Raw genomic sequence first — 26,171 nt, forward strand, 5'->3', positions numbered from 1 at the left:
TTAACTGACAGAGAAACATTATACTTTTATAGGCACTTAACAGTTATCTCTATTGATTACTGACCTAATCTTGTTCCTCTGAAAGAAATTACAGTTCAAGTTTACAGATACAAAAAATAGTACCTAGAGTAGATAAGAAATCTGTGTTCATAGCTAGTTAGTGGACATTCCAGATATTTTTAGAAAGTTTCTGTTTCCAAATTGAGTGCCTGACCTCTTCATTATGCCACTTTGCCTCAGAAAGTTTTAATGTGTAATGACTCATTCGGGATACTAATTTAACTGATGAAATTTATAATTACTCATCTATTTTCCATAAAATTTACTTAGGCAGTTACAGATTTAAATTGGTGATTTCATCCCTCTTCAAGTAAATCCAAAAATGGAAGATTTTCAGCAAATAGTAATTTTACCAAAGCACAGAATTAAAATGCGCTCATTTGGAGGCTGATATGGGGGAGATAAATCTTTCGGCAAGTGAGTGAATCAAGTCAATGGCTTAAGACGCTAATCTCGACATGGCACAGTGTGTCACTGGAGGTAAGGCTGGACTTTATTGTATTTTATGGGCAACTTCACATATTATAGTGGTGGCCATCATTTTCAGAGGTCTCAGGGTAGGTACTTTTTGTGTGCTAAAGGTCCTTGGCATACATCTACTTAACTACTGTCATGCTCAGCAGCATCAGTATCCACATTTTAACAATAACTCTGTGGAACCATGTTGGCCTTCTGTGATCCATAATTACTCATGGAAGAAGTGCATGTGGGCATATACTCAGGCAGACAATGCAACCAACTGTTCCTGGGATCTCTCTCAGAGAATAAAGTGGACAAATCACAGATCATTCCTTCCCTTAAAAAACAATGAAAGGAAAGAAGGGCAGATGATTGAAAAGACACACAGATTCAAGTGCATTGAGAGAAGGTGAAATATAGCCTAATAATTCTCAGTTACAGGGATTCCCAGGACAAAGAATGTGAATAATTATAGGCATTTAACAGTTATCTCTATGGATTAGATCCTCTTCCCCCCCCGCCCCCCTCCGTGAGTTGGTGTCTCACTCTGTTGCCCAGGCTAGAATGCAGTGGCACAATCATAGCTCACTGCAGTTTTGAAATCCTGGGCTCAAGTGATCCTACCACATCAACCTCCTGAGCCGCTGGAATGACAGGTGTGAGTCACCTTGCCTAGTTCTTTTACTTTTTCTTTTAATACGTGTATGATTCTATTTTTGGAAAGACCAAGGTAAAGCTAGTTTATGCTCAGAGTCAGGATGTGTGGAATGTGAGGTAATGATTGGCCACAGGGCTACTGTGTTTCTAATTAAATTCTGTTTCTTGATCTGGGCGCTGGTTATATAGGCAAATTCATTTAATCAACATTCATCAAGCCATATATTTAGGATGGTTTACTTTTCCATATGTATGTGATTCTACCATATACAGTTTATGTTTAAAATGTGGGAGGAAGCTAGGGAGTATAGGAAGTGTAAACAAAATAAATAAAACCTCCTAAATCAATTCAATACACAATGCCAAGGAATTTAAAGAAGTGGGGGCTTCACAGAGGAAAGAATTTTGTCTCTCTCTCTTTTTTTTTTTTTTTTGGATCTGAGTTCACCCAGAGTCTATTATTCAATGTCTTTGCTTCTGGACTGTGACTAGAGGAAGCAGACTTTGTCATAGTCAGCTTATTATATTTGCTGTCTAGCATGATGACTAGAATAGAGAAGAAAAATAATAAACATCAAATAAATGGACAGACTAGTTAATTCCATTATGAAACTATAGCTTGTTTTCAAAGAGTTCTGCCTAGGAAAGTTTAGTTATCTTCCCAACTGAATTTTTTTTTTTTTTTTCAGATGGAGTCTTGCTCTGTCGCCAGGCTAGAGTGTAGTGGCACGATCTCAGCTCACTGCGACCTCTGCTTCCTGTGTTCAAGTGATTCTCCTGCCTCAGCCTCCCAAGTAGCTGGGATTATAGGCATGCGCCACCATGCCCAGCTAATTTTTGTATTTTTAGTAGAGATGGGGTTTCACCATGTTGGCCAGGATGGTCTCGATTTCTTGACCTCCTGATCTGCCCACCTTGGACTCCCAAAGTGCTGGGATTACAGGTGTAAGCCACCGCACCTGGCCCCAACTGAATTTTTTAATGTACTACTTATACCCAGATACTATAACAAGTACAGAGGAAGAGCAATGATTCAACAGCTCTACTTAGTATGGCTTAAATATTTAAATTAATTTTAACATTGAATAGCATCAAATTAATAGTTTTAAGGTTCACAAAAACGATATTTAAAGTTTCTCTATTAATCTCTCTCTCTATATATGCACGGATGCATATCACATAACTCCTTCCATGTATCTTCTTTCCTGTTAAATATATTAGCTTAACCCTTAAATGTTCTTGGGTGCATGTATTCTCAGGTTCATAAAACAGAATTGCAATGCTTTAACATTATTATTATTAATTTTAAAAACTGGTGACATAAGCTTTATATTCATAGTATAGATATATATAGAAGTATAATACATATCTCTGAAGTTTATTAATGCAAATGTTTTTGCATCATAAGATTTTTCATTTTGTTATTATCATTCACTTAAGTCCTAACAACACTAAATGATTAATTGGTATAAATGGTGTTGGAGTAATTTCTGAATCAGTTCTCTGTTCTGCTAATATTTTAAAAAATGAATCACTAGGCAGTGAACAAAATTGTTTAATGCAATTAAAACTACTCAGTGATGTTAGAATGCCAAATCAATACCCATGAGAAAACAGGTCAAACGTGAGCATATTTATAAAACTGTCCTGGAACCTATGCAAAGAAATATAATTATGTCTGTACTAAAGGATCCTCAGAATGGGTGACTGAAATTTGAAAATCTTCAAAAGGGCCATAGAATCTGTCTAAAGAACATATCAGTTGTAACACAGTCTTGTTTTTATGAGACATATTTAACTAATTTTTGAAGCATCTGAATCTGGCTATCAAACGAGGAAATCTAGATAGAATAACATAATAAGTATATATTTAAAAAGTCACCATTTAAATCGAGAAAAAACTTTAGGAAATGAAAAAATTATCTTTTTTACCTATCTTTTCTATTTTTATGAAAATACAGTTAACCCTTATGCTTTAATTCTAACATTCCTTATTATCAGTCCCAAATTTTCCTTTATATATTATTTTATTTGAACATTTTAATTTAAATAGACCAGCTTAATTTTTATGGAGACAATGAAAATTGCAAAAATTATGTAATTTCTCTCATAATAGAAATATTCTACATATTAATATAAGAAACAACTAAATATTTTTAAATAATGTAATTTACCTACATACAGTATTTCATATATTATTGAAAAAATTACGTTTATTAAGTTTTAAGTGTTGTTGCAATTAAGACTAGGCAGTTCATTTTGTGTGTCTCATTTATTTTCTAAGCAGCTCAAAATTAAATAAATATGCAATATGGAGTTAAAATAAAAATGGAAGGGTATAAAAAAGGAATTTTAAAAATTAAGAATTAAGGCTTTCAATAGATAATTTTTAATACATTTCCATCACTTAGCAAATTTAACTTCAAAATTCTTATCCCTAGCTGGGAATTATACTTATCTGGAAAGTCATTTTAAAATATTGATCCTACAGCCCCAGTCCACAAAATTTCAGTTTAATTGGTTTCGGCTGGTCCTGGGCCTCAGTATTTTTAAAATATTTCTCCAGGTAATTTTGTGACACACAATTTTTAAAAACATATTCTAAACACTGCATATTTTTATAAGCTTTCAAATGTAATATTTTAGTAAATTCAACTGGGCCATTTAAATTTTTCTGGAAAGAATATTACAATAGTGAAACCTTTGGAGACAGGGAAATGGTAGAGATGTAGATATGGGAAATAGACACACCATGAATATTAAAATGTAGAGGATTAACTTCTAGGCCTCTACACAGCTATAAAAATATAATCAAAATCTTCTAAATATTCTTTTTCTGGCACTAACTTCAGACAGTAGAAAACAACTCCTACTTCTGGGACTGTGAAAGTTTTAGAAACTGGTCATTGAAAACACAAAATATAGAGAAACACCAATAAGTTACATCACATGCTATACCTGTAGAAGAATCATAATATTTGAAATATCCGAAAATGAACATTTTTTCAGACTTCATCAGAAATGTCATGACAATTCCGATTCCTGGGGCAGAACTGTTTTGGAAACATTAAAACTTTAGCTTTGATGGAGGCTAGTTATTACATGGGGAAGTATTCACTATTAGGCTATCTCAAGAAATGCTTTATCCATCCTGAGAATATTTGGACTTTGCTGGGTAAAGAATGGGTGTGCTGGCTGGGCTCTGTGGCTCATGCCTGTAATCCCAGCACTTTGAGAGGCCAAGACGGGTGTATTACTTTCAGTTGAGAGTTCGAGAACAGCCTGGCCAAAATGGCAAAACTTCAACTCTACTAAAAACACAAAAAAATTATCCAGGTGTGGTGGCACACGCCTGTAGTTCTAGCTACTCGGGAGGCTGAGGTAGGAGAATTGCTTGAACCCAGGAGGTGGAGGTTGCAGTGAGCTGAAATCATGCCACTGCACTCCAGCCTGGGCAACAGAGTGAGACTTTGTCTCAAAAAAAAAAAGAAATAAAAAAAGAATGTGCTGAGGAAACCCAAGCACTTTGTCTGTTCCATCCCTGGCTTCTCTGTGAAGTGAAGACAAATCAAGGTGCTAGGCTTCGGTTACCTTGTCTAAGTATTTCTGGCAGCCTTGCCCTGGCTACTGCACCATTGTGAGGTGGTAATGATAAGAATAATGCCTCATACAATTGTGTCTGACACATGGAAAGCATGAAGTAAATGTTAGCTATATTTTTGAGTGGTATAAATGTTTATACTGCCCTTTCAAACTAAGGTTCTATTCTAAAGCCTGCAACCATCTCTCTGGTAATCCTATAACTGATAATTTGGAGATAATCTAATTATTTAAAATGTTGAGATTGTGTACTTCATTCGTAATCACAATATTCTCTCAATTATAAAACAAGCACATCAAAATTAGAAACTTTTGCTCTGTGAAAAGTAATAAAAGACATGATTTAGTCTGGGAGTAAATATTTGCAATCCATGAATCAAACAAAAGTAAGTATCAACAAAAGAACTTTCAAAACCCAACAGTTAAAAAAATTGCAATTCAAAATGGGCAAAAGACATGGAGCATGATGACTAGAACAGAGAAGAAAATTACACAGAACAGAGAACAGAGAACACAGAAGAAGTATTTTGCAGAATAATATATACAAATGGCAAATAAACACATAAAAAGATATTCAATATCATAGGAAAATGCAAATTAAAATGAAAACTATTATAGACAACCTAAAGTCTAGAAGAAATAAAAGTGTTTTTAAATGACAATACACGATATATCTATCAGAATAGCTAAAATAAAAAGCAGTGAGAACACTAAATGCTGACAAGGATACAGAGAACTGGATCACTGACACACACTGTTAGTGCGAATATAAAATGGTAAAGCCACTCTAGGAAACAATTTGACAGTTTCTTATAAAACTGAGAACACTGATGCAATATGACCCAGTAGGGCATTCCTGGGAATTTATCTCAGAGAAATAAAAACTAATGTTCACACAAAAATGTGTATATAAACCTTTAAACTATTAATTTTTTTTTTTTTTTTTTTTCCAAGACAGAGTCTCACTCTGTCGCCCAGGCTGAAGTGCAGTGGCATGATCTTGGCTCACTGCGACCTCTGCCTCCCGGTCTCAAGCAATTCTCTTGCTTCAGCCTCCCATATCGCCCTGCTAATTTTTTGTATCAAATATTTTTTATAGAGACAGGTTTTGCCACGTTGCTCAGGCTGGTCTTCAACTTCTGGTCTGAAGTGATTCTGCCCAGCTCAGCCTCCCAAAGTGCTGGAATTACAGGCATCAGCCACCATGCCTGGCCTACATTAAATTTTTTAAAAAAATTATTCAGTAAAAGCACATTATTTTAAAAGAACATTATTCAATAATTAGTCGAGTATACTACCTTTATCTTACCCCGATCTAAATCCTTCCTGGAAATTACCCTTCTCATTTTACCCTGTCAGTTACAGAGCTAAAATGATCCCTTACTACTTATCCTATTCAAGGTAAGATTTCAACATTTCCCCCATCCTTCCTAACATAACTCATTTTACCTCGAACAGTTTATCCATATTCCGAGCCCTTATGAGTGCAAAATTTATGTGCCTTTGTGAAAATAACACACACAGAAATAGAGGAAAAACCAGAATCAACGAAATTATTTTTAAGTGTTTTCTTTTAAAAGCATTTTAAAAGCTTTAATAGCTATAGTTTTATAACTTTCCAAAACTATATTTTATAGCTTGATAAGTAAAATAGAACAAAATATTTTTAAAGCACTGGATTGTGTCACTCAAATATTTTTAAACTAGTTCCTGACAACATAATGCTAAATATTTCCTTATGTTAGATTTGCTACGCATATAGAAAAATTCACAGTTTTTTACACATATCATCCTCTTTTATGCCTTTTATGCCTTCTTTTCCTTTCTGCTAAGAATAAGGAAAGTCCCTCCTCTTTCTGTCATTTAAAAAAAAAAAAAAAGTTACTTTTTTCAAGATCCTGTAGAAATTTCAAAATATCATCAATTTGGTTACAATTTTTTTTTCCTAAATTTCTTCCCCACAAAATATTAGTTATTTTCAGTATCTACTTATCTAATCTGTATGATGAACATAGTACTCATGAAAAATATTGAGTGTTTTTGTTTTGTTTAACTCAACTAAAAATCTCATTCAAATGGCTTTTAATTATCTGTGATTTTTTTTCTTTACTGAACTATGTCCTCCTTGAGGATGGTACCAGGTTTTATTTTTAGGGTCTAGTACCTAGTGTACACTTCACAACCTTTTTAAAAAAATTACCTCCCAGTTGGGCACGGTGGCTCAAGCCTGTAATCCCAGCACTTTGGGAGGCCGAGGCGGGCGGATCACAAGGTCACGAGATCGAGACCATCCTGGCTAATACGGTGAAACCCCGTCTCTACTAAATATACAAAAAATTAGCTGGGCGAGGTGGCGGGCGCCTGTAGTCCCAGCTACTCGGGAGGCTGAGGCAGGAGAATGGCGTGAACCCGTGAGGTGGAGCTTGCAGTGAGCCCAGATCGCGCCACTGCACTCCAGCCCGGGTGACAGAGCCAGACTCCGTCTCAAAAAAAAAACGAAATTACCTCCCCCGCACCCTCAACTTAAAAACATTTGAATTAAATGAGTAAATGAATAATCAGATGAAAGTATAATATATTTAAATTATTTGTGTGCTAGCATGCGTAATTATAATATTAGTTTTCAACTCCTCTGGCCTTTTTTGTAACCTATTTGTAACATTTCTTTTGAGATGTGCAGTCTTACATGGAATGTGCTTCCTACATAATAATAGTGATTGTGCTCAGTAATAAGTATATATCAATAACAGAAATACATTATATTGAACAAGGAAACCTATCCAGGACTTTTTTTTTAAACTTTACTTCTAAAAACTGAGGTTCCTTATATTATTTGATGTGGTAAAAAAGTGCTTAAGAATGTTATCTACGAATATAATTCACAATCTACTTCATACAGTGTATGAGTTGGAATGAAGTAATAGAAAATGCCTGGTAGATTTCAAGAAAATGTACTTCAAGTTTAAGTAAGCAAATGACTTTCAATTGGGATTATATTGAAAATAAAGGGAAAGCCGGGAGTGGTGGCTCAAGCCTGTAATCCCAGCACTTTGGGAGGCTGAGGCGAGTGGATCACAAAGTCAGGAGTTCAAGACCAGCCTGGCCAATATGGTGAAACTCCATCTCTACTAAAAATACAAAATTAGCCACTCAGGAGGCTGAGGCAGGAGAATTGCTTGAATCCAGGAGGCAGAGGTTGCAGTGAGCCAAGTCGTGCTATTGCACTCCGGCCTGGGCGACAGACTGAGACTCCGTTTCATTTAAAAAAAAAAAAAACAACAACAACAAAAAAAAAAAAAAAAAAAAAAAACAATAAAAGGGAAACACCAAATAAATAAATAAAATATATAGTACACAAGATTCCTAAGAAAAGCCATGAAGGGTAATGTTTATTAACAAGCCCAACCCAAGTTCCTTTATATGAGGCGTAAGGGATAAAATTCATAATATAAGGGCATTTTAAACATAAAAATCACTGTAAGTAGTAAACAAAAATCCTGTGATATGTGAACTGCTCTAAGCATTTAATATATCCAAGACTGAGCAATAAATCTTAATTGAGACTATTTAGCTCAACAATGCATAACTGGAATGCTGATGTTGATTTGTATTTAACAGAAACAAAGTTTCCTAAATTGCCTGAAGGCTGCAATTACTCAGTCTTTAGTGACACACACTCATGAAATGCCAAGTTGAGTGTTTTCATATGATTATGATGCACTTCTATTTTAAGTATGTAACACGTAGATTTAACAGCAAACAAGCAAGGGAAGTCAGTGAATTACAATATAAAAACAATTCTTCAAACTAGAAAGTCTAATGTATCAGTGGTATTGCCATTTCAAAGCAATTAAAGATCCAGAAGTAATTATTTGTGAGGCACAATTGGCTGAGAGGTGAAATTGGTTCTTGCACACTCCTGGCTGCTTAGAAAAGTCAACTGTTGTGTCCTAACTGGGTTCACATTTCTTAGGAGTAAGCTAGTTCTGAGTTGTTCCCTTTCCCGCATTCTATGCTTGAAAAGTATCCGTTTTATTCTCTGATCTTTGCTGAGGTCAAGTAATTGCTATATGAAATCAGCCCCTCTGGGCACAGCATAATGGTTAAGATTTAATATGGTTTTGGAAGCAAATAAACTTGGATTTGAATCCCAGCTTTCATCGTGGACTACCTTCTTTCAACAAGACTCAGTTTCTGAATCTATAAAGGAGAAAAAGAACTTCTTCCAGAAATAATTGTTATCAGATGATAAATGCAAAGCATTTTGAAAGTGGCTGACATATTGCAAGTGCTTAAAAATTAGTCACTATAATTTTATATTATTTTTGTTGCCAGAGTGATCATGGTTCTACCATATGAAAGATCTCAATAAGTGCCTGCAGACACAAAGGTGTGGCCTCATGATGAGAATACAGGTACTATAAAGGGTATTAGGTAATAATTGCTATGAGCTAATTAATGCTTCTCCATTTTTACAAGGCAGAATGTAGTGTTTTCTCCTCACATTCTGGAAAAAAAAATTAAAATGTATAATCTGACAACAATATGCGTGAGAAGAAATTCAATTGAACAGTGGCTCTTCTTTTCTTAATTGTTTAATTTTCTTCACTGAAATTTAAGGAATACTGTAGGCAGTTTGTGCCAGAGCTCACACAGACTCATCATTAAATAATAATTACAATAATTGCTTGCAATAAGTAAATGAAATTACAATGAGTAAATAATGCAGTGATTAATGCCCTTATGTATTTGAGCATTTCATGGTGTGATGATCATGTACGCCAGCAACAACAGGTTTGTATTTATTTTTTCACACATTCATATATCCATTCATAGTACTGTAAAATTCCATTTTAGAAATCACTCAGTGGAATAGTTCTGAAGGAGTCTTTTAAAGTGGTATTACCATGACATGGACTCCTTAGAATATTTCAAATATCCTATGTCAAGTGTTTCCTTGTGAAACAACTTTGATTCTATATTAAATAGTAGTTTAAGTTTATATATAAAACACAGAAATATTTTATCCAATTATTTGCATAGCAGTGTTAAATTATTCAGAAAGACAGACAAAATAATAAAATATTAGTCTTAGCAAACTACTACAGGAACAGAAAACCAAATAACACATGTTCTCACTTATAAGTGAAAGCTGAATGATGCGAACTCATGAACACAAAGAAGGGAACAACAGACACTGGGGTCTACCTGACAGTGCAAGGTGGGAAGAGGGAGGGAGAGGAGCAGAACAAAAGAGCTATTGAGTACTAGGTTTCATACCTGGGTGAAATAATCTGAACAACAAACCCCAATGACACGAGTTTACCTACATAACAAACCTTCACATGTACCTCCGAACCTAAAACAAAAGTTTTAAAAAATAGCAAAAGGAGGCCTGGTGCGTTGGCTCAAGCCTGTAATCCCAGCGCTTTGGGAGGCCAAGGCGGGGGGGATAATGAGGTCAGAGATCGAGACCATCCTGGGCTAATGTGGCGAAACCCCACCTCTACTAAAAATACAAAAAAAATAGCCGGGCGTGGTGGCGGGTGCCTGTAGTCCCAGCTACTCCGGAGGCTGAGGCAGGAGAATGGTGTGAACCCGGGAGGCGGAGCTTGCAGTGAGTTGAGATGGTGCCACTGCACTCCAGCCCGGGAGACAGAGCAAGACTCTGTCTCAAAAAAAGAAAAAAAAAAAAGCAGAAGGAATTTTAAATTAAAAAAAAAAAAAAGGAAACACAATAATCTGAAATTCTTTAGTATTTTCTCTTAATTAGTAAGAAATATAAGCTATTAAATGTATTTTAAGAAAATCATTGAGGCATGCACAGTGAAAATACTCTAACTTAAAAAAAAATTACTATGCACTGTACTTTTAATCTGGTTTAATCATATGAGGCCTTTTGGGATAGATCAAAAATTACAATTAATAGGTTTGAAATAAATGAGGGATTACTGTAAAAATTTTTTGATTTCATCTTTATTCCCTGTGCTAAGAAGATTCGTCAATAAGTAGATAACTTGGCTATATTTATTTTTGACTGTTCTTTAATTTTATGAGAAATCTGTCATTGAGGTGCTAATGAGAGTCCAAAGGGCACAGCGTGAGAGAGGGGAAGCTAGAGAAACAGCAAGAGGAATAAGTGGAGAAGAAAATTTAGAAGTATAACATTTTCAACTTTTTCTTCCTAGCTAGTCATATACTTATATAGCAACCCAAGTTCTTATACATAATATTTGTATATCATATTTTGAGAAAATAATGGTATAAATGTAAATCTGAGAGCACTTTAATATTTTTTTACTCCTTGGATACATCAAATGAAATGCAACATGAATTCATACCTAGGTCACCAAGTATGCACTTCCAGTGGAAATATTCTTTCTAAATATCACATATTCACAAATTAATCTTACTCTACTGAGACATATCAATAAATCTTAGGTTTAGTCAATCTTGTAGAGACTCTTGCTATGGGATAGGAAACAGTATTCACTTCATTCAACAAATATTTATTGAAAATCGACTTATGTGCCAAAATTGTGCTATAAATTGAGAATATAATGGTAAATAAAGCAGATATGGTCCCTACCTTTGTAGTGCTTCCCTTTTAGTTGATGAGGCAGTAGGTAATCATATATTCAACAAACAAATTAAAAATGTAAATGATAACAGAGTTAAAAAGTAAAATACAGTCCTAAAAGTGTCTGTTTTAAAAGACTTCAACCTGGTCACAGAGGCCAGGGAAGGATTCTTGGAAAATAACACTTGGCTTTTAGATAAGAGTGAGTGAACTAAACTAAGAGGAGACAGGAGAAATTTCTGGGCAAATAAATAACTTGTTAAAATGTAATATTAGTGAAAAGAGTAAAAATTGGGAGAATATCAAAGAAGGGAAATTAGGCTGGAGTGGGAAGTTTTGGTCACACTGCACTTCCGTTTAGTTTCTAAACTCCATAAGGAAACTGTTCATATCACTTTTGTTCATGTTGTCTCCCAGTAACTGACAGATTATAGGAACTACTTTTTTTTTAGATTTTTTCTTCAAGACTCCCACATGCAGACAAACCAACATGTGGATCTTTACCATGTTCCTTTTGTTTTGTTTTGTTTTTTCTCATCGGGATGTAAACATTGCAAAGCCAGTATTACATAAAGTCCTCTGTATCATCCACAGTGCCCAACATAACACATTTAACACATTAAGATAGTAGCTGTGTATGATATTAGTAGTAACATAATAATTCATGTATTTTGAAGAATTTAGATTTTAAAAAGAAGGATCAATTGTGGAATTGTTTTTTTTTTTTGTTTTTGTTTTTTTTTTTTCTTTAATAGAGCTCTTATTTAGATTTTAGGTAAACAATTATGGAAATCAATGTTTGCACCAACATATACAAAACTACTACACTTGCAAGGATATACATCAGTGGATAAACTACAGAAAAGTTTGTGTTTAAAACGTATGATGATTACTTTTATGTGTCAACATAGCTAGGCTGTGATACCCAGTTATTCAATCAAACATTATCCTCAGTGTTGCCGTGGAAGTATTTTGTGGATGTGATAACCATCTGCAATCAGTTGACTTTAAGTAAGGGAGATTATTCTCAAAAATCTGGATGGCCCTGACCTGATTCAATCAGTTGAAAGGCCTTATGAACAGAATTGAGGTTTCCCTGATAAACTAACTCATTTTGTGGTCTTCAGCTTCAGCTCCTGCCTGAGAGTGTCAAGCATGTCTTTAGTGACAGCCTGTCCAAGGATTTCAGATTTGCCTAGCCAGTTTTCAGGATCTCATAAGTCAACATTTTGCAACAAATAACATATATGTAGGTATACATATATAGCAGGTCCTTGAATAACATTTTGGTATAACATTGACAAGGAAAAAAAAATTATCCCCATCTGGGTTCACTGTCTGTATGGAGTTTGCCTGTTCTCCTCATATCTGTGTGGGTTTTCTCTGAGTGCTCTGGTTTCATTCCGCATCTTAAAAATGTGCATGTTAGGTTAATCGACATGTTCAAATTGTACCAGTCGAAGAGACTGACATCATCAAAATTGCAGAAGAGAAGCCAGATGGTTTCACTGTCCCCAACAGAAAACCAAAAATAATTATCCAGTGCCAAGATGAATACCAGCAATATCCAGGAACTGAAATCTGAGGCTGAGATGATCCCTGAAGCCACAGAGAGTGAAAAACTCTGAGCAGACAGTAAGAGAAATAAATGGGCCTTTCTATTCATAATGCCCCTCCCCCAATCTGCCAAGCACCATGCATGAATGATTCCTCCTAGACTCATGGTTTTTCTACACTGGAAAAAATGAGATCAAGGCAGAGCCTGCTTCCTCAGCATCTTGGATCCCCTTTTAAGAAAACTATTACTGTCTGGACCCACAGGAAGAATCATGAGGGTCTGCAGGGAGAAAACCCCTGAGGGCAGCTAGAGACACAGAGGGGAGGTGGGATTAGAAATCCCAGACTGTGAAATACTGTTCTTTATCTCAGCCAAGGGGACACCAAATAAAAGTAGCTATTCAGTAGCAACACACTGTAGGAGGCAATCTCAATGAGTATTCTGAGCATGAAGCCCCAACCAGTCTCCTACAGAGCCAAGGTATCCTCCTTAGGTATCCCACTCCAATTCAGGACCAGAAGTGTTCTGAATACTTGTGAGAGTCAAGACAAATTTGGGATTAAGATACCATCTAATGCCGAAAAAATAATAATAATAGAAAAAAAAAGCCATCAATCTAGGATTAAGTGGATTTACAAGTGACTGCAAAGAAACTCTAAGCAAACATACCCTAGAAAACCAACACAAGCCAGATACAAGTAAAAGGCCTTCAATAAAAAGCTATAGACATATATCCATAAGAAACAACAGAAAACAGGGAACCAAGACCTTCTCAAATGGACAAAACAAAGAGCCAGTGACTACCCTAATGAGACAGCAATTTGTGAGCTCTCAGATTAAGAATTCAAAATGGTAGTTCTGAAGAAACTCACTGAAAGGTTACGGACAAAGCAAGGATCCTAAAAGCATCAAGAGATAAGAAGCAAATAACACATAAAGGAGTTCCAATTCACTTGGCAATAGACTTCTCAATGAAACCATGTAGGCCTGGAGAGAGTGGGGTGACATATTTAAATTGCTGAAAGAAAAAAGCTGCTGAGCAAGATTATTGTACCCAGAAAGCTTTCCTTCAAACATGAAAGATACATACAGTCTTTCCCACACAAACAAAAGCTGAGGGAACTCACAATCACTAGATCCATCTTACAAAAAAAAAAAAAAAAAATCTAAAGGGAATTCTTCTATATGCAAACAAACAAACAAAAAAAAATTAAAAAGATGCTAATGTGCAAAAAGAAAACATTTCAAGGTCTAAAACTCATTGATGAAAGTAAGCATAAAGACAAATTCATAATATTCTAAAAACAAGTAACAAAATGGCAGTAATAAGTCCTTACTTATCAAACACAATATTGAATGTAAATGGATTAAATTCTCCAATTTTTAAAAGACACAAAGCAGCTGAATTTTTTTTTAATTCAGGCTTTTTTTACTTAGGCTATATGCTACCTGTAAGAAACTCATTTCACCTATAAAAAGAGCTGAAAGTGAAGAGATGGAAAAAGATAGCCCATGTAAATAAAAATCAAAAGCAGAGCAAGAATAACTATTCTTATATTAGATAAAACAGACTAAGTCAAACTTAAAAAAAGACAAAGAAGGTCAATATATAATAAAAAAGAAGTCAATTCAGTAGTAGGATATAATAATTCTAAATATATATGTCTCCAACACCAAGGTAACCAAATATAAAAACCAAACATTAATAAATCTAAAGGGAGAGAGAGACTGTAACACAGTAATAGTGGAGGAATTTAACACCTCACTCTCAGTAATTGACAGAATATTGAGCCAGAAAATCAACCAAGAAACAGTGGCTTTAAACTATACTCTAGACTAAATGAATCAAACTGACATTTACAGAGTATTTTCTCCAACAGTTACAGAACATACATTCGTCTCATCAGCACATGCAACATTTTCCAGAATAGACTCTATGTAAGGCCACGTAAGTCTAAAGTAAGTCTCAACAAATTCAAAAAAGTCAAAATTGTATCAAGTATCTCTCTGACCACAATGGGATAAAACTAGAATTCAATAATAAGAGAAATTTTAGAAACAATACAAACACATGACAATTAAACAACATGCTCCTGAATAATCAATGGGTCAATGAAGAAATGAAGAAGGAAATTTAATAAAATTAATGAAACAAATAAAATTAGAACATAACATACCAAAACTATGCTATAAAGCAAAAGCAGGGAAGTTTACAGCAATGAACACCTACATCAAAAAGTTAAAATGTTTCAAATGAACATCTCAATGATGCACCTCAAGGAACTAGTCAAGCAAGAATAAACCAATCCCAAAACTAGTAGAAAAAAAATAATGATAAAGATCAGAACAGAAATAAATACAATTGAGACAAAAAAAATACAAAAGATAAATGACACCAAAAGCTGTTTTTTAAAAGACAAAATTGACAAACCTTTAGCTAGACTAAGGAAAAAAAATAAAAGACAAATAAAATCAGAAACAAAAGAAGGAGACGTAATAGCTGATACCACATAAATACAAACAATCATTAGGGACTATTATGAACAACTAAACACTAACAAATTGGAAAACCTAGAATAAATGGATAAATTTCTGAATACATACAACCTACAAAGACTGAACCATGAAGAAATAGAAAAAAAAAACAGACCAGTAATGAGTAATGAGATTAAATGAGAATTAAAAAATACTCCATCGAAAAAATAAAAATAAAATAATAATAATAATAAAACTACCCAGGACTTTCCTGATGACTTCACTAGTAAATTACACCACACATTTATATAAGAACTAATGACAATTGTACTCAAAGTATTTTAAAAAATTGAAGTGGAGGGAATGCTTCCCAACTCATTCTAAGAGGCCAGCATTTCCCTGATGTTAAAACCAGACAAAGACACGATAAAAACTAGGAAAACTATATCCCTAATAAACATTGATGCAAAAATCTTCAACCAAATACTAGCAAACCAAATTCAACAACATATTGAAAAGATTATTCACCACAATCAAGTGGGAATTATTCCAATGATACAAGCATGGTTCAACCTAGGCAAATTAACAAATATGATAAATCACATTAACAGAATAAAGGACAAAAGACATATAATCATTTCCTTAGATGAAAACACATTTTAAAAAATCCAATATCCCTTTACAAAAAATACTTCTCAGCAAACTGAGTATAGAAGAATCAGTCCTCAAAACAATGAAGGCCATATATAATAAATCCAAAGCTAAGTTCATACTGAGTGGAGAAAAAATGAGAGTTTTTCCTCTAAGTTCTAGAACAAGACAAGGATGCTTCTATTACTACTTATTTTCAACATAGTACTGGACGTTCTAGCAAACTAGGAAGGAAGAAGTCAACTTATTTTTGTTTTAAGAGGCATGGATATTATAATCAGGAAAACTTAATGTCCCCACCAAAAATCTATTAGAACTGATAAAAAAATTCAATAATGTTGCAGGATTTATCATACAATAATCAGTGGCATTTATATAAGTCAACAGTGAGCAAACTGAAAAAGAGATTAAGAAACAATCCTATATGCAATTGCTACATAAAATATAAAATGCCTAGAAGTAAATTTAACCAAAGAAATAAAAGATCTCTAAAAAGAAAACAATAAACTGCTGATGAAAGAAATTGAAGAACACACACAAATAAGCGAAGATATTCCATGCTCATGGAGTGGAAGAATTAGAATTAATATTAGTAAAATGTCAACACTACCCAAAGCTACCCACAGATTATATGCAATCTCTTTCAAGATACCAATGACGTTATAGAGCCACAAAAGACCCCAAATAGCCAAAGCAATCCTAAGCAAATAAATAAATAAAGCTGGAGGCATCACATTACTTGACCTCAAAATGTACTACAAAGACATAGTAAACAAAACGGCATGGTGCTGACATAAAAACAAACATAGAGAACAATGGAACACACTAGAGAACTCAGAAATAAATCCATACACTTACAGCCAATACATTTTTGACAAAGGCATCATGAACATACATTGTAGAAAGGACAATCTCTTCAACAAATGGTTCTGGGAAAACTAGATATCCCTATGCAGAAGAATGAGACTAGACTCCTATCTCTTGCCATATACAAAAGTCAAATCAAAATGGATTAAAGCTTAAATCTAAGATGTAAAACTATTAAATGACTGAAAGAAAACATTTGGGGAACACTTTAGGACATGGGTCTGGGCAATGATTCCTTGGCTAAGCTTTCAAAAACACAGCTTACAAAAACAAAACAAAAAAGCATTTTGTTTTGAAACAAAATGTTTCAGAAACATTTTCAAAAAGCAAAAATAGCAAATGGGATTACATGAAAGAAAAAGGTTTCTGCACAGCAAAGGAAACAATCAACAAAGAGAAGAGCAAATCTACAGAATGGAAGAAAATATTTACAAACTATCCATTTGACAAGATATCGATAACCAAAATACATACAGAATTCTATTCAATAGCAAAATAACTAATGTGATTTTAAAATGGGCCAAAGATCTGAATAGGCATGTCTCAAAAAAAGACACACAATTGGCCAACAGTTATATGAAAATATGTTTAACATCACTAACCATCAGGGTAATGTCACTCAAAACTACAATGGGATATCACCTCACCCCAGATGGAACGGTTACTATCAAAAAGACAAGAAATAACAGTAGCTAGTGAGGAGGTGAAGAAATGACAATACTCCTACATTGTTGGTGGGAATGTAATTTAATACAGTTGACCCTCAATCAACAATGGTTTGAACTGCATAGGTTCACTTACACGTGATTTTTTTTTTTTCAAACAAGGACAGATTGAAAATATAGGGTATTCACAAGATGCAAAATCCACATGTTTGGAGGGCCAACTTTTTGTGTACACGCTCCTGCAGGGCCGACTCCACAACCTGAGTTGTGTGGATTTTGGTATACATGGATGGTCCTGGAACCAACTCCCCATGTATACTGAGGGACTGTACAGCCACTGTGGAAAACAGTATGAAGATTCTTCAAAAGACTAAAAATAGAGCTAACATGTGATCCAGCAATCTCACTGCTAAGTATATATTCAAAAGTAAGAAATTTAACATATAAAGAGAGAACTGCACTAGCATGTCTATTGCAACACTACTTATAATAATCATAAGTATCTAGCATTAGCTGGATAAACAAAATGAAGTACATATGCATGATGGAATATTATTCAGCCATAAAAAAAGTATGAAATTCTGTCATTGCAACATGCATGGAGCACCAGGTCATTATGTTAAGAGAAATTGGTGAGGCACAGAAAGACAAATACCACATGTTCTCCCACATATATGGAAGCTAAAAAAGTAGATCTCTCGTGCGTGGAGAGTTGATTGATGGTTACAAGAGGCTGGAGAAGGTACAGAGGAGTAGGGGGATAAAGAAAGTTTGGACAATCAGTAGAAAAGTACAGTTAGAAAGAGTAAGATCTAGTGTTTGATAGTAGAGTGACTGTGGTTAACGATAATGTATTGTCTAGTTCAAAATAGCTAGAAGAAATGTTTCCAATGTAAAGAAAAGTTAGAGATTTGAGGTAATGGATATCTCAATTTTCTTGATTTAATCTTTACATATTATATGCATGTATCAAAATATCACATGCATTCCACACTATACATTATCATTATGTATCATTTAGAAAAAGATTGTCCCAATATAAGTGAGGGTGTGTGTGTGCATGAGTGTGCCCTGTGATGAAACAGTGTCCTTTCCAGGGTTGGTTCCCACCTTGTACTCTGAACTCTCAGGATAGGCTTCAGTAATCCTGTGACCTTATAGAGAATGAATGAATGAATAAATGCAAATTATTGTCAAATAAAAATTTGTCAAGTACATAATAATCACACAAATCCACAACAATAAATGATGTGGCATGAAAGTAGTCAGCAGGTCAGCCATATTTGTTATTGTTTGGTTTTAAACTATGTGGTAGTAGGAGGTATTCTTTTCCACTGTCACTTGGCAAACATTTGTTTCTTGGTTTAGCCCACCACAACTATGACCACCATCACTCAGTGATTCACCAAAAATTGGTTAAAATCTTACATGTTTTTATTATTAGTCTTTCTTAAATGTATGTATGCGTCACATTTATTTCAATGCTTAATATTACAAGTGTTTTGGGTCTTTATTTAGAAATGTATTAATGTTTTTCTTCCCAAATATATGCTATAGAAACAGCTCTTGTTTATACTAATGATCCTATGGTGAAATTGTTTTCTTTATAGGTCTTCGGCTTTAAAGTCACAGTTTCCAAGAACATGTTGATGATGTTAAGTGGTGACTTACTGTATATACAAATATACACACCTTTAATTGGCTTTCTTTCTCTGGTAGCACTGTGACTATTGTGGGTAAGTTTTTCAGAGTCAGCTGCTGAATGAACACATTAGTGTACAAATTTTTTATAAAGGTTATGTTTAATGTGTTTTAAAGGGGTTAAAAAAATCCCTGAAACAAAGGCTTAATTTTATAAATGAGAATCAAAACCATAAGCACAGCTTATTGTCTACACTAACTTGGCTTTACTATTTTACTGTTTTCAATAACATAACATTACTAGCCCAATAAATTATCTCCCAGGAAGATAAAAGTTGCAGATAATGTTGTTGATTTCAAGATCTTCCTGAAAGACTCATCAACTTTTCAGCAAGAAAAGCGTCAAACAACATTTTGTAACTTAAGGAAATTCAAACCGCTTCCCCTCAAAATATTTTTGCTGTTCTAACCAGTCTGAAATTTTTATATAATGATCCTTACTCAATCCTAACCACACCTTCATTTGAAAGACCTACCTTAAACCAGACTTCAAAATCTCAATTACGACTTTTTTTTCTTTTTTTGAGACGGAGTCTCTCTGTCATCAGGCTGGAGTACAGTGGCGCTATCTCGGCTCACTGCAACCTCCACCTGCTGAGTTCAAGCGATTCTCCTGCCTCAACCTCTAGAGTAGCTGGGACTACAGACGTGTGCCAACTGCCCAGCTAATTTTTGTATTTTTAGTAGAAACAGGGTTTCACCATTTTGGCCAGGACGGACTGGATTTCTTGACCTCGTGATCCGCCCGCCTTGGCCTCCCAAAGTGCTGGGATTACAGGCGTGAGCCCCCACGCCCAGCTATAAATCTAAATTACAATTTCAACTTTGCCCTTTCTTCTCTTAGATATTACTAAGACTCGGCCAGTTAGTGTTCTCCTTTACCATTGTGAAGAAGAAAGTCAGCTGTGTCTAAACAACGGGTCATTTTGGTAACACTTGGAGGAGCCAAATCCAACAGAGGAAAGAAGATGAAACTAAACTCATGAACTCACTATCCAGAATTGAACACTACTAACATTTCATTATACTCAATTTGAATACATTTATTAAATGTAAACTAAATTTAACTAATACTGTTAAAATTACCTTTGATAAAGAAGAAAGTTCTCTGTCAGATGTTATCATTGACTCTTCCATAAGTCAACAGCTATTATAAAATTGGTGTGTACATTTCCAGTTCACTTTTTTCTATAGTTTTTAAATAAGTATATCTGGGAGCAATGTATATTAATATTTTGTATTTCACTTTGAAATTATACAAATGGTATCATGCGATAAGTATGTAAGTAACATTCTGCTAATAACTTTTCTCAATGGTTTTGAAATGTATGTGAAGGAAATGAAAATATGCCACCCCAAAATATATTTCTTTGGTCTATTTTAAGATGACTACTCAGAGGGGCTGCAGACACAGGAATAGTTCTGAAAAGCTGTCCTTAGTAGGGAAGACTTGCATCTGTTGAGAAAATCTAGTGAAACACAGATGTAAGAGCTTTATCTGAGGCCTTCTTATCTACATTATCTGGAAGTAGGAAAAATTTAACTCACAGGAAAAGGAAACTAAAGGTCTGACATTATTACAGGTCTGACAAGGAAACTTTTATCACAGGCTCCCATCTATTCTTTTTGAGGGCTGCCATCTGTGAGGCTTCGCCTGCATAAAGATAACCTTTGCTGGTCACGCCTTTTCTCCCTTTTCCTTCCCATAACCTGTTGCCATGCTCCAAGTCACTATTCCTTTCCATACAGTATAAAAACTTCAGTCACATTGCTCTTTTTATCTTATTTTTATTTATTTATTTATTTTGAGATGAAGTTTTGCTCTTGTTGCCCAGGCCAGAGTGCAATGGCACGATCTTGGCTCACTGCAACCACATGCCACCACACCTGGCTAATTTTTTTGTATTTTTCAGTAGAGACAGGTTTTCACCATGTTGGCAAGGCTGGTCTCAAACTCCTGACTCCAGGCGATCCACCTGCCTCAGCCTCCCAAAGTGCTGGGATTACAGGTGTGAGCCACCACACCTGGCCACATGCCTGTTTTTAGAGTTTTATATTTGCAGGACTCCCGTGTCCATGTTCACGTTAATACATTTGTATGCCTTTTTTTCCCTGTTAATCTGCCTATTGTTAATTTATTTCAGCAGACTTAGACTCAAACCTTCAAAGGGAAAGTTTGAACTTCCCTACATATATATGTATGTAAGTAGACACACACACACCTGTATGTATATATCATACTTTAGTAATGAAAATGCTGCATTTACTCATTCATTTTAATGAAGATGTAGTCTCTTTTAAATTTTTAAATATTATTTAATGTACTTTCTTGAATACATATATAAGAACTCTCTAGAATACTTAAATATGAAATAACTAGAACATGAGATACTGCATATGAGCCTTTAATTCTAAAAATAACCACATAAGTTAGATATTATCTCCATTGTATAGATATGCAACTGAGCCTTAGGAAAAGCTGCAAGACTTTAGCTGCTGTAGCTCAAGTTTGTAATCCCAGCATCTCTTTGGGAGGCTGAGACGGGAAGGAGGACACAAGGTCAGGAGACGAGACCATCCCTACAACACGTGAAACCCCGCCTCTACTAAAAATACAAAACTATAGCCGGGCGTAGGTAGTGCATACCGTGGTCCCAGAAGCACCGGAGGCTGAGGCAGGAGAACACGAACCCGGGAGGCGGAGCCAGGTGCGAGCTGAGATCCGCTACTGCACTCCAGCCTGGGCTACAGAGCCAGACTCAGTCTCAAAAAAAAAAAAAAAAAAAAAAAAAAGAAAAGGCAAGACTCTATTTCAAAGTCACAGAGCACACGCATCGAAGCAGTGATTCATATTCAGATGTGTTTGGTTCCTCAAATAACAGTTTTTTCCCCAACCGTGTTGTCCCTGAAATATGACAAAAAGAATGTTTTATGTATATGTGAAAATTGCTATACATTGTCCCTAATTTCTGGATTTCTTAATTTTCTTTTTCTTCTTGTACTTAGACTTTGAACAATTTAATTCCCTTAATTTGGATTGGCAAATCCAAATGGTGAATGTTACCAAAGGAGATGTTAAGTGATCTATAAACATTGCTCATGGTAGGGAGATGGGAGAGAATAGAGGCAGGAGAGACTTCGTCTGCTCACTTTCTTCTTGTCGGTATCTAAAATAAGGATTTCTGGGGCAGAGAGAGATGTGACAGTATATAGCAGGCTGGGGAATTGCTGTAGAGCATTCAGATTTTGGAAGTATTTAAAAAGTTAAAAAGAAGAGTATTGCATTTATACATGGACAACACAGCTTTTCATTAAGCACTGGGGAGACTATCAATCTGGGCACCTGCTTAACAGGAATAGCAAGCTAAAGTAGAAAGTTACCAGAAGGTGCTTAACCTTAAACTTGTTTGCCTCTTAGCCCGAGCAGCAAAGCAGTACTGAGTTAAATCCCTACATTTACGTAAACATTTGCTCATTTCAGAGGCCCACTTGGTTATGTATATTTCCTCTACTACATTTCTATGGAATCTATTCTGTTTATTCTTCAGTAAACTCACTTAGAGTCTTAATACTACAGACAATCATATAATTTGAATTCCAGTCTGTTGGACCTAATGTACACACTACCGCTATTACTGACAGTTTCTATTATTAAGGGCCAGATGTTTTGCCTCATAAATTTTTCTCATTCAGTTCTCATGAGAACCTTATAAAAAAAGACATTTTGTCTTGATTATATGAATAGGGAAACCAAGCACACCAAGCTAAAAGTAACTTGCTCAAGGGCAATGAGTTAAATTTACTTAATGGAATCTAAAATAATTTAGGTTCCTGTGCCCCATCAGGAAAAGGACAGTGTCAAATTTTTATCAACAGGCCTAGTGCAAAATCCAATACTCAATAAAAATCTGTTTATTGAATAAATGAATGTTTGACTCACAGCCATATTCAATACTGATTTAAGGTATAGTCAATTATGCTAAAATAATATGTCTTGTACAAATTAAAACTTTTAAAAAGTGTCATTTTGAAAATCTATTTTTTTACATTTTGAAATATAATCACTGACATAAAGTAGACATATGTATTATTGAAAGCTGAATCATCATCCTTATGCAGTTAAAAATATCACTTGGTGAACGACATCTGAGGGACCAGCTATAAATTGTGAATAGGTAACACAAATACCTCTCTTATAAACTTTTTTAATTTAAAATTATAAGCTGTTAGGCCTTTTATTAAAAAAAAAAATTGAGTAGGAAACTGGATATTTAGTGTTAGAAAAGACAAGGTTTTCACCATTATAGAAATAAGCATATACATTAACATTTTGGTATAAACTATGATTACCATATTACAATGTAAGGGCTCGATTTGCTTATGCTATTTCTATCACACTCATTTTTCAACATTACATATTCTGAACAGTTCCAGATAAGGACCAGCTGAATTGCCTTAGTTCAAATTGAGTCCTTTGTATGGGCCCTAATCTTGTAGAGACCCTTGTTTCTTTAATTCTATCATCTCCCACATAGAAGCATTAGTGTTTCAATTTGCCTTTAATTTCTAATACAACCCTGACTTTAAATTATGTAAAAATCTTAGAACAAACTGGTTAAAGAGCTGTTAACAGTATCATTTTATGTCAGAGGTTTATTCTACAGACCACATGAAAAGAATTATTTATTGCAAATCTTAGTGATACTACACCTTTATTGAATCATGACTATGAAAAAATGTGCCCTAAATTTCTAAAACTAAGTTTCTAAATTTCTAAAACTAAGAAAAAATTGACAAGCTTCATGATATATTGATTGTTTTCCCAGATTCGAAAAATACATAGTATTCAACTGAAACAAAATAATGAATTTTCTGTTGTATATTCCACCATTTGCATCTTTATTATAATAATACCACAATTGGGGCTTACTAATATTTTGAAAGGTATTTGGAAATGACAAATAGGCCCTGTAACAGTATTTGCTTCTCAAAGGTATGCAAGAAAACATGAGGAAAAAGTGATTAAGGTTCAAAACAGTATTATAGATATCTACATACAAATGGGTAAAATATTATATTCTAAGAGAATGTTTATACTTAATATTTTCAAAGATATTTCTTGGGAACAAGTCAAAGTTCTCTGTCAGTGCCATCATGTTATATCTGATTATTTGCAATGGTTGGCAAAGGTAGAATAAGAAACTAAATTAACACACTGCAGAGTAAATAAAGACTAAATACTAACTATCAAAACCCAAAACCTTGTAATTATCAATAATGACACAATAATGATGATCAGGAAAAGACTCAGTAGTTATACTGCCACTGTAGTATTGTATCAGATATTTCACCAGTAAAAATATTTATTAATTACATTAATGTAACTTATTTAATACATTGCAAAAATTATGTTAAAAAATTAATCTTCCTGTTCAGATAATGTTTCCTCCTCGCCTGATGTGATGGTTAATATTGAGTGTCAACTTGTTTGGATTGCAGAATGCAAAGTATTGTTCCTGGGTGTGTCTGTGAAGCTGTTGCCAAAGGAGATTAACATTTGAGTCCGTGGACTGGGAGAAGCAGACCCACCCTCAGTCTGGGTGGGCACGATCTAACCAGCTTCTAGCATAAAAGCAGGCAGAGAAAGAGCAGACTTGGTGAGTCTTCTGGCCTCCATCTTTCTCCCATGCTGGATACTTCCTGCCCTTGAACCTCATACTTCAAGTTCTTCAGCTTTTGTACTCTTGGACTTAACACTAGTGATTTGCAAGGGGCTCTCAGGCCTTTGGCTACAGACTGAAGATTGCACTGTCGGCTTTCCTACTTTTGAGGTTTTGGGACTCGGACTAGCTTCCAGGTTCCTCAACTTGCAGATGGCCTATTGTGGGACTTCACCTTGTGATCCTGTGAGTCAATTCTCCTAATAAACTCCCCTTTGTATGTTCATTTATCCTATTAATTCTGTCCCTTTAGAGAACTTTGACTAATAAACCTAACAGAAACCCAATGGATTCAATGAAATTGATCAATTCCTGAATTTACTTATTTTACTAATCTTTAATATTTTCTTTTAGGATCTAGATCAAAGGTATATTGTACAAGTATAGGTTTGTCACATTGAAAACTTGGTGACTATTAAAAAATACTTACCAACTGGCTCCTTCTGATTCTGAAACAGAATCTTGCTATTACTGCCATCCATATTTGCCATGTTAATTGTGTTTCCATCGGTCCAGTAGAGTTTTCTTAATTCAAAAGAGATATGGATTGAAAATATTAGATGTAGACCTACTCACTGAGTAGAAATATATACTAAAAAACAAAGTAAACATAAGAATATATTCTGGACTCAGGAGTAACTCTCTTCAGAAAAATCGAAAATTGTTCAGCCATTTGCTGGCGATAACCTACATATTTGCCTGAGAAGTAAGTACCATTCTTGCTTTTTCCTGTCAGTGGAAAAAAAAAAAAAAAAAAAAAAAAAATCTCACTTCCTTTTTCCTCCTACATACATGACTGAATATTTAGCTAAGACTATAGTAAATTATTTTCTTTGTTAAGTAATTCATCAAGATTGAGTCCTCTTGACTCTGAAAAAATCAGATGTCACAGAGGGTAACACACTCATTTCTACTATTGCTGTTGAAAGCACTAGAGAGAAAAGAATCTCTTTCAGCTCTATGCAAGCTCCCTTAAGGGTACAAGGTGACCATCCAAAAGATTGAAGAATCTGATCTACATAGCAGCGACCATGATACCAACATGCAGTACATGCATTTTTAACCACTGGCTTTCAAAATGAAAGCAACCACTTTCTCCTACATCTGTTTTTATTCAGAACTGTCATTTCTTAGAAACACAAATTAATGAGATCTTACGACACATGTCACAGATATAT

General features: G+C 34.6%; 1 protein-coding gene across 3 annotated transcripts in view; it reads right to left on the minus strand.

Annotated features, from left to right (window-relative positions):
• LRP1B (LDL receptor related protein 1B) overlaps window positions 1-26,171 on the minus strand; it is a 1,950,491-nt gene that overhangs the window by 591,580 nt on the left and 1,332,740 nt on the right. For all 3 annotated transcript variants that reach the window (XM_031651763.1, XM_031651762.1, XM_031651761.1), the window contains one exon: window positions 25,424-25,518. In XM_031651763.1, the coding sequence (XP_031507623.1) occupies window positions 25,424-25,518 (95 nt within the window). The remainder of the gene's footprint in view (window positions 1-25,423; window positions 25,519-26,171) is intronic.

This window comes from Papio anubis, chromosome 10 (genome assembly GCF_008728515.1).
Source record: "Papio anubis isolate 15944 chromosome 10, Panubis1.0, whole genome shotgun sequence".
Taxonomy (NCBI): domain Eukaryota; kingdom Metazoa; phylum Chordata; class Mammalia; order Primates; family Cercopithecidae; genus Papio; species Papio anubis.